The 16,703-nt window shown below is 39.8% G+C and overlaps 1 protein-coding gene across 5 annotated transcripts in view; it reads right to left on the reverse strand.

Annotated features, from left to right (window-relative positions):
• The window catches only part of elmo1 (engulfment and cell motility 1 (ced-12 homolog, C. elegans)), a 104,457-nt gene that overhangs the window by 52,528 nt on the left and 35,226 nt on the right, over positions 1-16,703 (reverse strand). For 3 of the 5 annotated variants that reach the window (XM_035993319.1, XM_031323288.2, XM_031323287.2), the window contains exons 2-7: positions 11,416-11,571; positions 5,370-5,410; positions 5,106-5,178; positions 4,945-4,995; positions 4,637-4,806; positions 1,502-1,537 (exon numbers count right to left, since the gene is read on the reverse strand). In XM_035993319.1, coding sequence (XP_035849212.1) covers positions 1,502-1,537; positions 4,637-4,806; positions 4,945-4,995; positions 5,106-5,178; positions 5,370-5,410; positions 11,416-11,493 — 449 coding nt within the window. In that variant the 5' untranslated portion in view covers positions 11,494-11,571. The remainder of the gene's footprint in view (positions 1-1,501; positions 1,538-4,636; positions 4,807-4,944; positions 4,996-5,105; positions 5,179-5,369; positions 5,411-11,415; positions 11,572-16,703) is intronic. The other 2 variants (XM_035993320.1, XM_035993318.1) reach the window with 1 other exon arrangement.

Below are 16,703 nucleotides of genomic sequence, written 5' to 3' on the forward strand. Positions count from 1 at the left end.
AAGGGACTTACCATCTCCAACAGAAAACACTGTTCACAAACTGCCCCAAACTGCTCTATTGTAGTCCAGCCTTTACTTCCGTGACGAACGTGCGCCACTTTGAAACATGTTATGATGCTCGCCTAGCTGCTAGCGTGGCACGCCCTCATACTCTGCTTCTGACTGGGTCATAGTCCTTACTAGCTACTGTGCATGTGCGACTCCCAACAAAGACGGAACAGAAGTGCGATGCACTGTAGCTAAAACAGAGAGCTCAACACACAGGATGAAAAAGAGGAGCTGCAGCAATGTGCAGTACAAAAAAATATGGTGTTTTTTGAAAATTAAACTATGTAAACCTATTCTGATAGAACCTCTAAATACAATTATGAACCTGAAAATGAGCATAATATGAGCACTTTAATGAGAAATGTAGAAATCATCATCAGATATAGAAGTTCTAACTTGCTTATAACTTATAGTAGACCTTCAGATGCTTTATGGCTTCACCAATAGATTTTACAATAGTGATCTCTACTGCTTAAGATTGGTATTGCAGAACCACCCAGCAAGCTTTAGTTGGTTCATCCTTTTTGCACCATTTATGATATACCGTTGTACTTGCATTGTGTCAAGGTGATATCAAAATATACAAAACCTATGGTGCATAAATCTTAAATCCAAACTTTTACTGAGAAAGCAATAATTTTAATTCTGTAGTCAGTTTGCAGAGCTTAAAAACCATGAAATTCAGCAAAGGAAAACAAATTGAAAGAAAAAGAAATTGAAGAAACAGGCTTTCAGGACACAAATATTCCTACACTGGATCAACAGAGAGCATCATGGGTCAGTGTTGCTGCATGGTAGGTGATTAGTGAACAGTTAAATGGGCAATTAGTAACCCACAGGACGAAAATACTTTTGCAGATGGTACTGGGCATTTTTTATGACATACTGTATGCTACATGAAATCGTAGACATTAGAGGATAGATTAGATAGAGTAAAGAAAATCTTGTTGATGGATGGATGATGTTCATGTGGCGAAAGAGGCTATTGGCTAATAATGTTCAAGAGAAAGTAATAAAAGAAGCTGAATAACACCCTCACAGTGAGCCCACAGACAGACTATCCCCTTACCCTAAGCAGCACTATTTAAGAACACCAAGATTAATTCAGGGAGACTTGTAGTAGAACTAATAATACATGTTGCTGCACTAAACCATAATAGAAAACAGCAATTGGTTTTAATAAATGTCTTATTTCATTGGGTTTTTAGAATTAAATCTTGGCTTTCAGTCTGTGTTTAAGAATTAGGAAGTTGTAGTTGCCCAAAACCACATGCAAAAAATGAAAGTGCCCCACCGATTTCTAAATGGAAGCCTGAAAGTGGCAATGTACATGTATATAACTTCCCATAAGTCACTGGGGCTAGAGTCTTAATCATGCAGACTCAGCCAGCAGGTTAGGAAGAGCACAGAGCCAATGATGTTACCCGGCCGGGGGGAAAGGGGAGGGGCTTACCAGGGCTTCATTATCTTCTGTAGTTTCTGATAGCGTCTGCAAAGATTTAAGAAACTTTGGTGTCAAAGGTTGGAAACAAACCAGCACAGAGCAGGGAACAACACACATCACAATCTGGTGTCAAGTTAATGTCACTGAAAGAAGAGACCAGACTCCAAGCAAGTCCAATCTATTACACAACATAAAAATGATATATTATTGTATAAAATCAGACACAAGCAAACTGAAATTAAATGATATATTTCATTCAACATAAACTTTCATACACTGACCTACAGTGAATACATTTTTACCAGTAATCCTACTAAGACAATAAAAGCATGCCAAGCAGAAACACACAGCAAGCTTGGGTAGAGATGACAATGCACAGAAATGATCAAACAACACTATCATTGTCGTTGGGAATATTTCTTCAGTAGGACGTAGTTCCAATAAAAAAAACACTTAACGGCCAGTAGCAAGGACACCGTTTCTTGAAACTTCTGCTCAATATTCTAAATGTGATTTTTGTGCATTCACCTCCATTGTATTGGGCTGGCAATAGACCTCTCAGAGACAGACATCTCAAAACCTGTGCAAATACAACCAAAACTGCCTGCTTGGATATATATCCCTAGAGGTAACTAAAGTCTCTCTTCCCATCTTTTTGAAAGTAACAACACCTCTTAATAATAAGCTGGCTTAAGTTGCACTGCACATTCTGAACACCAACTGAGTCAAACCACATTAGAGGTTCCATGTTTTAGTCAGTAGAGGGCGATATCTGCCTTTCACTTGTGGTGCTTGTGTTGGTAACAGCAGCAGTCTGAATCCAGTACAACATTTCTGGCAGACGCATTAGATCACAGCACCGCTCTGCCCTCGAGAATCTCCAGCACTGAGCCTCTTGAATAATTACAGTTCACCAAGTTAGTTGGCAGGCATACTAATGAGTGTGTGTGTTTTGTGTGTGTGTCAGACACTGATACCTATCTGTGTGGCTGTGTATCATAAGCTCCTTCTGTTGAGATGGAAAAGCAGCAGAGTCTCTCTCTCTCTCTCTCTCTCTCTCTCTCTCTCTCTCTCTCTCTCTCTCTCTCTCTCTCTCTCTCTCTCTCTCTCTCTCTCTCTCTCTCTCTCTCTCTCTCTCTGAATAACTAATGTGATGGTAATCTACATAAAAACATATTTAATGAAAGAGCCAGAAGCAGAGTGGAGTCAACATCAGTGCTGCTGTGATGGCTCCTAGCAGTGAGATCAAACAAGGGTCAAATATTTGCTAATTTGAACATTATATGCAAAAAAAGGAGAAGAGGCTTCAATGATTTCCTGTCAAAAAGTTAAAGTGAGCGTAATGCTGGAAGCGCTGCTCTCTCATACCCTGAAATAGGAGATCATTATTGTAAGTGGTTTCTGTTGAAGAGAAGACATTAAATATCTAACTGGAATTTGACCCTTTATGTACAAAACAATCCAGAGCAGGAAAGGAGAAATCATTTAGTGTAAGAAAGGTTTGTTCAATTTAGGAATCCTATCCAGCACAAATAATGTTTGAAATGCTTTGCAGAGTTCCCTGTAAGTGTCCATCAGTGTGTGCTAGTGTCTTACTGTGCCTTTAGTAAGAGCATATTTGACCTTGGGTGAGTGTACATTTACAACATAAGTGTGTACGTGGAGCCAACTCCTTACGCAAGCAAACAATTCTTCAATCTGTCTTTTCTCTCGCTCGCTAAAAAGGGATGAATAATGAGAGTTGCATGAGGCAGAAAACAAGAGCTTCCCAGACGGCTGGCTGCTGCTGCCCTCCCTGCCAGTTTGCACCGTATGTCTGCTTGTGTGCATGGGTTAGCACTCCTACAGCAACTTTCCTCTGGGTTTTTTAACTCTGGCCGGAGCCTTGCACTCACACAGTATGCTACCGGCACGCACACACACACTTCCCACTGGCATCACGGCTGAGAAATTCCACCTCAGCGAAAAATGTCCACGCTTTCAACCTTCAGTTGAGACGGTCTCCAGGGCCACACACACACACACACACACACACACACACACACACAGTGAGTTTTCGGATGTGCTGAACAGTAAGAAACCAGCGCAGAGCTCTTATCTCAGTTGTGTGTAATATCATTATCATGGTAAAAAAAAGGCAAACAGGAGCCCCTGGGCATGTTCTTCTCTTCTCAGCTTTTGGATAAGACCTTTAGAGTGTGTTACGGGACTACGGCCTAGCTGTGGATTCTGTGCAGATAGCCTCTTTAGCTATGTCGCAGGCTCAACTGGATGTAGCCAAAGTAGACGTCCTCAGAGATTCTAACCACAGAGATATTACAGACAGAAGGAATTGTGATTGGTCAGGTCAGGCTCCTTGTGTTTTTATCCTATAACTTTCTAATATCGGTAGATATTGTTGATAGGGAAGACAAAATCAAGCAAGTTGAAGAAATGCTCAGTAATTTTCTCCTGTTCAGCATGAAAGACATTTTTTATATTTAACAAAGATATGTATTTCCAAGGTAGTGAAAGAGCAGATTACCTTCGCTATCAGTGATTGCACGGCAGCAATTTTCTTTTCATTCGCGAGACACAACAAAAGTTTCCAAGTCACAAGGTGAATGTAAGAATGGAAACAAAATTACTTCAGGAACATGGCCTGATAATGACACATTGTTGCTGTGGTGCCCTAAAGTATGCTGAACTACAATCAACTCCCAAACCAAAGGCATCTGCAGTGGGCCAGCTGTAACCCCTGATGCCAAACCATAAATCCAGCTTAATACGATGATTTGAGGAGTGTTACTGAACTGAGAGCAGGTCAGTCAGCTGCGTTAAACTTAAATAATCAGACTGCACAGTGCAACTTCTAAAACTGAACTCAGATACTCTAAAAACTCCACCTGATAACTAAGAGCTAGACATTCATTGCTCAAACCCACAATCGACTTAAATCAGGTTAAATCAAACACCTTGAGCTGAGTATATTAACCACAGGGAATCTATATACTTCCAATCTACTACGGTTCCCTATTATCCATATAATATTCATATAAAATTCATCACACAAAAAGGAATGAAAGGTTGTTTGAGGGGAGGAAAATACTGCAGCGATGGAGGAAATCCAAAACAACAAAAGAGATGGACGGACAATTGACTTACTCAGTCCCACTCTCCACCATCTGAGTGAGCAGGGAGATGCCATCTAGGTTGATGAACTCTTGGGCGAAAGTGATGTCCCTTGACGCATTGGCCAGGTCCTTCAGAGACTCCAGCTTGGCATCCATGCTGGACGACTGGATCCGTTCATGAAGCTGGGCTGCAGTCTGGTACTAGAGTGGAAAGAGGTGAGGAGGATGGAAAATAATCAATAAAAAAATACCTTGGTATAATCAAATTTTTTCTCTCTGTGCATCCACAATGATCAGTGTGTTTAGGAACAGTAGTGTTTGCAAAGAAATAAAACTTACAGGAGAACTGGTCAAGCGCAGGATTGATCCGTTCTTAATGTCATTGCGATTCTGTGGAGATTTACCAAGATAAAAGAAGACGTTAGTGAGCACTTGAGGCACATTTGTACCTTGGAAACTGCTGCTGCCTGGAAGTTAAAAAACAAAACAAATAACCAAACCTTTTCTGTGATGTAGAAATTTGTGGCATCAGCAATCTGTAGAGCAAAGTTTTCATGGTTCCCCAAGGACCACCTAAAAGCCATTGGATGGAAAGAGGAAAAAAAACATTGCATAAGTGGTACTAAAACATCTTGTGTAAAATACAGCTATTATGATTTAAGTATGGAGACTGAGAAAGAAGGCTTTTGCAAGAAGCCGTAGGAGAATTATTTTCAAATCCGAAAGCATGCAGACACACTTCAAAAAAGCCAATGCAGACTTACCCTTCACACACTTCTTTAATGATGGCGGAGAGAGGCTTTTTCTGTGGAGAAAGGCAAAACTACATTTAGTCCACAGTCCAGGTTCCTAAAACAGTAGTCAACTCTGAGTGAGCTGCAATTATTTTACATTACAGGACTGGCACAATGAAAGGCTGTTCTTCAGGAGCCTGTATTTAACTGTCCAACTGCTGATGTGGGATCACTGACTATGTCTGTTGCACCATTTCATTCAGTATTATTGTATGTGAAACTGCTTCCAGATGAGCAGCTGTAATATTGTGGTGGAAAGTAACCAAGTAGCTTTATTCAAGTACTGTTCTACAATAAGTTAGAGGTACTGTTCATTTTCTTGGCTACTCTATACTATATTAGGAAATACTGTACTTTTTACTCCATTGTAATGATTTGATATTAGAGGATGGATACCCGACCCGAGCCCGACCTGAGTCTGACGGGCCGGGCCTGGTTCGGACAGATATTTAGAAATGATGTTCGGGTCGGGCTCGGTCACATCCGCGCGATAAGCATTGAACATTTTAAATTTAAAACAGCTTATTATGTAACTTAGCTTGGGCCATTTTTGGTGGGGGACTTTGGTCAATGGTAAGAGTGATTTTCATTTCAATAAGCTGCTTTTGTGTTCACGTTAATTTTACTTCGCTGGGGACACTCGTGTTGATTTGAATTTCATTAAGAGACCTAGGACTAGCCTTCATGACCTATGGTCATGACCGAAAGAACAAGATCCAGGGTACAAGCGGCCGAAATGGGTTTCCTCAGGAGGGTGGCTGGCGTTTCCCTTAGAGATAGGGTGAGAAGCACAGTCATCCGTGAGGAGCTCGGAGTAGAGCTGCTGCTCCTTCGCGTCGAAAGGAGCCAGTTGAGGTGGTTCGGGCATCTGGTAAGGATGCCCCTTGGGCGCCTCCCTAGGGAGGTGTTCCAGGTACGTCCAGCTGGGAGGAGGCCTCGGGGAAGACCCAGGACTAGGTGGAGGGATTATATCTCCAACCTGGCCTGGGAACGCCTCGGGATCCCCCAGTCGGAGCTGGTTAATGTGGCTCGGGAAAGGGAAGTTTGGGGTCCCCTGCTGGAGCCGCTACCCCCGCGACCTGATACTGGATAAGCGGACGAAGATGGATGGATAAGAAACCTAGGTCCACAGAACCTCTTGTGTGAATTTTTTGGATTTTGTTCTGTTAGCTTGGGCCATTTTTGGTAGGCCTATGTTAATTTAATTTCAATTGGCTATATGATTGGGCCTCTTGTGCGCGCCTGTGTTAATGTGCGCTTAATGCCCCGTGGGCGCTCTGTTGACATTTCCAAATGCCTTCCTACAGTTGCTTAATAAAAGCGGGCTTTCCACACAAACAAAACGTGTGTCATTAGTATGAGAAAATGTTTTGATTTTAACTGTGTCGGGATCGGGTCGGGCTCGGACATAAATATCTTAATGCCTGTCGGGCTTGGGTCGGGTTCGGTTACTGCTCTGTCGGACGTGGGCCGGGCTCGGACAGAAAAATGTGGCCCGACTCTATTTGGTATATATAGTTACAAGTTACATAAAAAACACATGCTCAGTTTCTAGTATATTATGTCTTTTTATCGATTAAACTATGGTAAGGCTGGTTATTGTTTAAACATTTTCCATATCTGTGCTAATACTGTATGTACTCGAGTTTGGGTACATTTTTTGATACCTCATTTTGTGGAACATAATGACGCCTTTTTTAATTAACTATTTTCCCCCCATTTAATAAAATATGCCAAACTTCTCAATGCCTCAGTGCACTTTCAGTTGCATTATGGGAAATCCTTAATATTGACCAGTACTTGAGACTTAAAGTCAGGATAGTCTGCCTCTGCTGCTCCAATTCAGAACATTGTTTTATTTTATTATTTTTTTATTCTGTCGAGTCTCCCAACTTTATCAAGGGGCAATGCTCAATCTCTGGAGTCCCACTTTAAAACTAAAGTATACTGTAGCTACTTATACTCAAGTAAAAGTTCTGAACACAAGCCTTCAGCCAGTCTTATCAACCACTTGATGTTTAGAGCCAAGAGAGTGTTAAAAAGATGGGTCTCTTTTTCATACTGTGCCAAATATAAGCTTTATAAAACACAGCATGTGCACAAAATCACACAGTTAAAACTATGCACGCAAACACACACACACACACACACACACACACACAATGTGATTGACACACAATTTAGTGAGCATCTGTATACAGTCACAATGTACAAAGCATTGTGAGAGGCTGCTTCAAATTGCAAAATAGTGATGAAGATTTACAGGGCGAAGATAATGGTGGCAGGATGATGGGCATACAGTATATGACAGGGAAAGAAAGGCAGAGACGTGACAGAAGAAGAGGGTGGGCTTTTATGTGAACAGAAGAGGAGTGAGGAGTACGCAAAAAGTGAGGAGTACGCAAACTAAATAATATGGAGCGAAAACAACAGCAAACAGAGCGGGGGAGAGTGAATGATAATAGTGAGAGAGAGCAGGAGAGTGGTTGTTGAACAGAGAGAATAAGAGAAATCAAGAGCTTGCAAAGTACATATGTTTTAACTAAATATCTGCTTGCTCGCCACTGTTTTCATCCTCAGGCTCTCTAGGACCTACAGTGAAACCAAAAGTACTACTACAGGGTATCCTTGGGTTTCAATTAGCAATTTTAGGACATTTTTTTGTTACCTGGAACTGAAGTTAAGCCAAAAGAATGTTTAGACAAATTAAAAACAAAAACAATGTATTGGTATGTCCTGTACCCTCTGACGATAAAATATTGATAAAGAATCAAAATTACGCAATAATATGCAACATGCAAGAACGTGAATACTACTTAAATAATCCAGGTTTGTACCGCAAATGTTCAGTATTTCTTAGTTCCACTGTAGCTTTTTTTATGAGCAAATTATTAATATGCTCAATCATCAAAGAAATAGCTAAGGTTTGGAATATTTTAAAAGACAAAAAAAAAATGGTGCATTGCATGGAGCTATTTCCTCTCTCATACACAATCAAATAATTCCAGTTGTTGTATTATTAATAAACTAATACATTTAAATTTGTGGCTATTTAAATAATATAAAAAGGTAATAATATAGTACCACGTGTGCAAAACATTTTATAACGTGCAATAAGTAAACATGGTACTTTGAGTATTTGATGTTTAGCCTCTGTATTACCAAACCTTGACAGCAAACCTTAGATCTAAATAATTACTGTCTGATCAGGTATTTGATTACGTTCTACAGTGTTAGACTTACCCTTAGAAGCAGGTGGGTGATGTTTTCTTCATTTTGAGATGTTACCATACATCTGACTTGCATCTCAACAGAGATTTAGCTTATTTAAGATAGATTTAAAGTAATAACATCATTATACACAGCCTGTTTTAGTTTATAAATCATTGGGGCGGGTTTGGTTGCATTTAACACTAGAAATAATCTGAATTAGTTTATGTTTTCCCCAGTTATCCTATCCACAACTCTTTTCTCCTCTCCTCTTCTAATGGCCTTCATCTGCTCCTTTTATATTACCTCTGAGCTCTGAACACATTTTGCTTTTGCCTACCCTTTCATCATCCAGGACTTACAACACCTCCACTATCCCATCTACTCTTCCCCTACTCCCTCACATTTTCCTGTCTGAACTCCCACCACATCTTCATCTCCCTTACTCTTAGCTCCACTAAAATGTACGACTGTAATCAAGTAAGGAATATTTACCTTTGTGTATTGGAATTAGGGTGAAAGTCTAAGCTGTAGTCTACAGTATGATTTAAAAAATTCTAATGTTTAGTGATTCTATACCGTCTGTGAGCTCTTGGGCTCCAGTTATCTGACTCCTTTCTAACTGGGAGGATAAAAAGTGCACTCTCTTTCTTTCCATTACTACACACAAGGATCTATTTAGTTGCATCTTTTTCCACTTCTTAAACATTTTAATTTTTCTGCTATTCTAGAGTCATTATGTGTGCGTAATCAAACATTTCCCCTAAGAGGCCATTAAAATGGATTCATTCTTATTTTGGGTTTCTTACACATTTTGTCCCTGTCTGATTTACTACCACATTCAACTCTGGTTGTAACACAACTTATTTGTTATGGATGATTATGGTTTGCACTGTAATGTATATCAACAAATGAACAATTCATTCATCAGCTGAAGAATGTGTCATACATTTGCAATCTATAGTTATGAAAAAGAATTATATTACAAATAAAAAATACATGCTAAAGGGTGGCATGCACAAAATGTTCCTTTTTTATTTGTAATATACTTCTTTTGTGTGCATTGAATTATATAGATAATCTATATAATCCAATGCACACCTGGAAGAGAAGTGCATAGGAAAATGAAATCTTATAAAACTCACTCACATAAAAACACTGTGAGCACAAAATTGATTAAAGCTGCTAAAACCAATGGTTTTAATATTAACTATATATATATATATATATATATATACACACATACATACACATACACACCGCTGCTCCCGAGTTACCAAAAAAATCAGTTAAGGCAGGTTTAAAGAAGTTATGTTTTCGTCATAGAACTTTGTTGTGCATGACACAGATATTTCTATACCATCACCATTGTTTTTAACATAGGTTTAAGATCTATTTAGTTTTATACTGCTTCACACCATACTGTATAAAATGCCATCACAGTTTGTTTCCCTTTAGTCTCACTTAAATTATCCTCCCTGTTTCCAAAACGTATTTTCTAACTGCAGACATCAACAGCCCTTCCACCTTGTCCTTCCCCTGATTTATATTACATTTCTGACAAACAAGAACAATAAAAATGCTTTTTACAATTGTCTGCACTTGTACCAATTCCCCAGCGTTCCAACACAAATGTCAGACTTTCGTGCCTATGAAGGCATTGAAGGTATCTGGAGAGATACAGAAATAAATCAATGATTTGTGCACACACAAACACACTACCTAAACAACCTTCTAAACTCACAGTGCAAAGGAGCAAACACAAACAAAAATCAGAAAAAAAGCATATGAATCCCCATACAAATTGATAAAAGTATATACACACACACACACAAGTATGCATGTTGCCACACAAACACACCCACGCACAATTTCACTTATGCAGAGTACCCACATAAACAAACAAAAAAAATACATGCACAAATTTGCATCCATACATACACACACACTTTCTCTGGGTCTTAAGACAGCATGAGCAGCTGAAGCCCACTACCCATCGCATGAGTCAGACAGACATATGCTGCTGCAGGGTCTATTGTACAGAGGAGATGCAGAGGGAGGAAGAAGAGGTGGGGGCTGATGGTGGAGGACAAGAGAGGAGGAGGCACAGTGCAAGTTTCACTGTTGTAACAAAAGACAGGGAGGAGGAGTGAGAGGGGGAATCGAACAGGAGAGAAAGCGAAGGAAGATAAGGAGGAGGAGGCAACAGATAGGAGAGACAAGAGAAAGATGACAGGGAGAGAATTAGAGAAAAGCAGAGAAGGGGAGGAGAGGTGGCTTCCTAAACATGAAAAAAGACCAAACTAGAGCTAAAGAGGGCAAACCCAGAAGCACATGTACTCCGTAGTTCAATGTTTCATTCAGTGGTTCATTCATTGAGACGGGCTCCAGTTGCCACGGTGACACAGCCTGTACAATCATTAGCCCATCCATGAGTCACACACACAGACACACACACACAGTATGTGTAATCAAACAACGTAACAGTACACATGTCATTCCCCCCACATGATGTAGGCATTTTTTGGGCTAATTATTTCATTAGCATGTGACACTAATGATTGCTGACACACAGTGCCTTTTTCTGTGAATTCATATTTGAAGCCACTGATCAAGCAATCAACTTCATGATTTTAACACGAGAGATTGCATTAGTTTCCGCAAAAAAAAAAAACCCACTGGTATTCTTAAAAATCCACCACCATGAAAATCTGTGTTTTTTTATGATCAAATCCATATTCAGTATTAAATACATATTAATAACTTTAGATAATAAAACTACTTATCTTTGCGTTTAGACACCTACCTGGTCTATCTCCATGAGCTTGGGGAAAGCCCCCGGCCACTCAATGGCCACCTTAACAATGTCTGCCGGCGGCGGCATGGCTGAAGGGGGGTTGGGTGGTGTGGGTCTCGCTGCCTCACACCTCTGTCACTACTACTGTAGGTAGCTCATCCAAACCTGCAGGACAAGAGTGAAGAGAAGGAGAGGATGGAAAGAGTGATGAAGTAAAACAGAAGTGGATGGAAATATAAAAAAAGAGAGGAACAAGAGAGAAAATGGGGCACATTAGTCAAGAACCAGGTCTTTTTATTTTGAGTTGGTTTCTTGCATTAGCATCCTCTAAATTCAAAGAATATTATGTATGACTATTATTAAAAGGTCAAGAAGGGAAGTGCTGAAAAATACACAAGACGTGAGTACAGTGCAGCACTCTGGAGACTGCTTATCAGCAACTGGTAAATTCACATTGGCTGTAGAAGCTACCGAACAGCTCACAGCCTCACACCAATAATTCACTTTTCATACAACATTTAGAAAATTAGTCAATTGACTTACTTACACCAGTTTACTGTTATTTGTGCAGACACACTCAAAGTATATACTAAGCAAATCATGCTCATTCCTGCAAATACTAGTGCTTAAAATCATATTCAAATACAAACTTTAACTTTTAACACCCACTTATTTAAAGCAATAAGCAAACCAAAGCAAACAAACAGATTTTATTCGTCCTCTGAGATTACTTTTTTACCAGCTGCAACCTAATTTAATTTGCAGTTGTTGATACAAAGAACATTAGGACATGCCGGTGGGGCAGATACACTCAAGAGCTTAATTCAAATCAAAGTTTAACTGCAAATGAGGTCACAGCAGGTAAGTGAATTAAAAAGTTAGTGTTTTTTTTAAGAATTACTTTACTGGGACCTTGCCTAAGTTCAGTCATTTAAATATCATTAATAAAAGTGCAAGAGTCCCACTAACTGCAGTTTGAGCGATAAAGCAGCTCCAGAAGTGATGTAGCAGCACTTTAGCCACAATTGCCAGTAAGCATGCAGGACAGCAACAGCTTAAGCAGGTTACTAGTACAGTACAGAGCTTCTCCTCTGCCAAATTCCACTAGCTAAAAGGAGTATTCCTCCAATTTTACACATAAGGTCAGTTTACCCATGGGGAGCACAGAACAGCATTTGGAAATGTACATAATGTCTTCTGTGGTTCTGTATGTGCACTGTTAATTCAATTAATCAAGTGACATCACCATCTTGGCTTGGGTTTGGAGTAAAGACCAAACTGATAAATTGGCCAGTCTGATATATCTGCTGTTATAAGCATATCCCAGATATATCGTATTGTGTGCATGTTGCATTAAAGAAATGCCAAAAATGTGTTTTAAAGTAATTAAGAAACAGTGCATCCAAGTTTATTTTTCAAATGTAAAATGTCTTGCTCATTATATTTCTTGGTCAGAACATTTATTAGATCCTTATAAAATAAAATGTGTGTGAGTGTGTGTGTGTGTGTGTGTGTGTGTGTGTGTGTGTGTGAGTGTGTGTGTGGCCCATGGTGTGCTGGTGTGTTGAACTGCTGTGTCTCTCAATTACATTTGAGCCCATTTTCAAGGGATTTACTGTGGCTTTCAGCAATGAGATAGAGGTGTGTGTGTGTGTGTGTGTGTGTGTGTGTGTGTGTGTGTGTGTGTGTGTGTGTGTCATCACCAGCCTAAAAAATCCAAAATCCAGTATCTGTCAGGCTATAGGTTGGACACCATTAAAGCCTGCTTTACAAAGAGTGTGGTGTTGAAATGTCTGGGTGTTTATCAGGCAGAGAGGGCATTCTAATTATTTCTTGTCTGTATTTTAAGTTTCCCCCAACTTTATGGTGCAATATTAATATCTTTCTTTTAAAACAAGATGAGGTAAAATCAGGAGGCAAAAGAAATGGACAGAGAGGGGACACGGAGGGACCAACTGAAAAAGTGAGATAAGAACATTTGTCATTTTTCACTGAGCCACAGGTACTCAGAGACACAAGAAATAAAAACTGCCATGTCTTTCACTGGCCAAAACTGAAATAGCAGAATCTGTATCTGTACTTGCAAACATGTGTACCTTGGTTCATACGCATAGCAACAAGCACACTGACACTGACTCCTCTTTGTGAACACACAAAGACACACACTCAAATATTGAAACTGTAATCCTGGGTGGCCCCTCCCTGGCTTCTGTCCCTCTGCAGAGGACTCCTGTGATATCTGACAGAGGAACAGGCAGCCAGCTTGACCTGAAACCCTGTGGCTTTCTAAAATAAGCCAGTTAGAAGTCTCATGGTGGAAAAACAGCCAAACCACAGTCACTCAGGGGGATCTGGGTAAAGCCACTTCTGTGTGCTCGCAGGGGGTCTAATGAAACCCTGCACAATGAAAACTGCACAGTTATCAAGTGGAAAGTGTACCATAAATATCACTAAAACCGACTGAGGAAGGCATCAATAATTTATCTTTCTAGCCTGTCTAGAAAGCTTGGATCATCCTAGTTCCTGGTTGGGATCCTGTTTACATATTTAATCTCAATTCATAATGCAAAAAGATTGGCTCGGAATAATTCCTGCGAGAAAACTATTGAGCAGAATAGTGCTTGTATATACAGCATGTGTGCATGAACACAGGCAGAATAGTGAGTGATGCAATGTCTGTGCACAAACACTGACCAAAATTGTTTTTGTGTGCATGTCTGAAGTCTGTGTGCTACTGTACTGTGCACACAGTACTGTGTAACTATTTGTATGCATGTGCTTGATGAGCAGGTATTAATCTAAAGATAGTTTACGTAATGAGACTGGCCTGGTGTTGAGTGTGAGTCACCCCATAATGATCCACATAGCCTTTATTCAAGGGTCTGTTGCCATGGCAGCTGCTGCATCAATAGCTTGAGATGTGGATGCATCTTTCTTTCCAAAGCGTGTGTCATACTCAAGTCACATTTGTCACAACTTCCCAAATATGACTCACTCCAAACCCTCTGCTTTGAATTTCAACCATTGACAATGACCGAGTATTTTCATTGAAGATTAGAGTGGTTTCTTAACGTATTTTAAATACTTTGTGAGACACTTCAGTTATGTTCAGCGTATGCAGTTGGGTATCTCTCCGTTTCCCTTTCTCTCTGCCTCTGTCTCTCCCCTGCAACCTTATGCAGAGAAATATCGCTTCTGGTCACCATTCTTGGAAAAGCAAGGTGAAAAAGATGTGGAGAGAGCAAAATGGAAAGAAAACACTGAGACAGAAAGATATAAACATCTGGATGAGCACAATCCTGCACACATTATACTTGATGGACTACCTGCCGAAACACACATGTATAGTTTTAAGAATATCAGCAGCACCATCCTGTGTATTCCATGTTAGAATAAAAGACAAGCCTTACTGTACATACACACAGAATGTGTGAATGAGTGATTCATTCAGTTATGTTCTACAGATAACAGCATGTTAGTCATCTATACACAGAATAGCATCCTTCTCAATACTGACTGAAGACAGAGAGGCAGTCAGTGAAAGCTATAAAACCGCCACTCTTGAGACAGAGTGTTAAGATTTTTAACGATGCTATAGCGGCATGGCTGTAACTATTTCAATATCGGTCTGAAATATCTCAACAACTAATGGATGGATTGCTATAAAATTTTGTACAGAGTCATGTTCCCCTCAGGATTAACTGTATTAACTTTTGTGATGCTCTGACTTTTCAACTAGTGCCTTCATGAGGTTTACATTTGTGGTTCTGAGTGAAATGTTTTAACAGCTTTTGAATGGATTGTCATGAAATTTGGTTCTTCACGATTAGGGTTGGGTATAATTTGGGTTTTTACTAGTCAAAATAACGCGTTAATTTCGATTAATTAATCTGAGAAAAAATAACGCAGATTAATCCATTCCAGCCGTTCTAGCCACCACTGGACTGTAAAATGAAGGAGGGAGACGAGAATGTGCTGCCTGGATCATTAATTGGAACATTTACTTGTAAAAATCTTCTTCCTGCTAACCCTGGCTACCGAAATCTGGTGCCACTGATATGTCTGCGCTCTTCTCTCTGATGCTCTGAAACAGACGATACAGGCAACACAAACACCGCTGCATGTGACGCTAGTTAACACTACTCGACAGCAGCTAACGTTAGCCTACCGCTAGCTAGTAGCTGGATTAAAAACGGTTAAAATGCTGACAGCTAACGCTAAACGGTGTAAAGTTTGACTGTGTTTTAGCCGTCGGAAAAACAACACAGACGGTGCGTTGAATGAAACTGGTAAACTACAGCCTCGTGGTGCATTTGAAGTTATTGTAAATGTCCTTTTCCCACCTGGTGGTTGTTTTTGTCGTTCAACAGCAATTTACCAGTGAAATAAGTTATTGTTATACATTATTATTAAATCATTTAATTTTGACCATATGGCCTTAGCAATAAACAAGCCGTTCTTTAATGTCACCAACTGTTGTTTAGTACCCTTTTTTTCTTTTCTTTTTTTACTTTCTTAAAAATATCGGTTCAGGCACCGTTAATTATGTATGCGATTAATTTAGATTAATTAATTACAGAGTATGTAATTAATTAGATCAATTTTTTTAATCGATTGACAGCCCTAGTTTTTACCGATACTGGTGCTAAAACTATACTTTTAAAACACAACATGAGTTTACCTGGTGCAGTTTAATGCACCATTAAGTCCTGTCAGTTTTGTTTCTCTGACATCTCAGACTGCGGCAGTGGCCGTAGTGTCTTGAAAAGTGCAGCTAGGCTACGCTGTGTCTTTAGCTGCATACTGTTGCACGTCCCGGTGTTGGAATCCTTTCGAGGGAAATACAACCACACTTCAGACTGTTTAGGTTTACGGATTTTTTCTGGTTTAAGTCAGCTACTAGCTAATGTTACCTGCTGCCAAGTGTTATGTTAACTATTGTCATGTGCAGTGAGGCTTCTGTTGCCTGTAACATCCGTTTCAGAGCACCAGAGGGCAGCACAGGCATGAAATGGCACGAAAATGAAGCACCGAAATCTGTATTGCCATTTCGTCTGGTAGATAAGGATGATATAGAAAGGTTTTGCTAACGTCACCCAACCCTACTCACAATAAATTATACCTGCTAAACTAATGACGTCCCCATTAGCCTCAGCTGCACTTTGTGTTTGGTGCTTATTAGTAAATGTCAGCATGCCAACATGCTAAACTAAGAAATACAGCCTCACAGACCTGCTAGCATGGTTACAGACACTGTCTTGTTTCAACTCCAAAAAGGAGCAAACCTAAAGGATCAT

The sequence above is a fragment of the Sander lucioperca genome, chromosome 16, assembly GCF_008315115.2.
Source record: "Sander lucioperca isolate FBNREF2018 chromosome 16, SLUC_FBN_1.2, whole genome shotgun sequence".
NCBI classification, from domain to species: Eukaryota; Metazoa; Chordata; class Actinopteri; order Perciformes; family Percidae; genus Sander; species Sander lucioperca.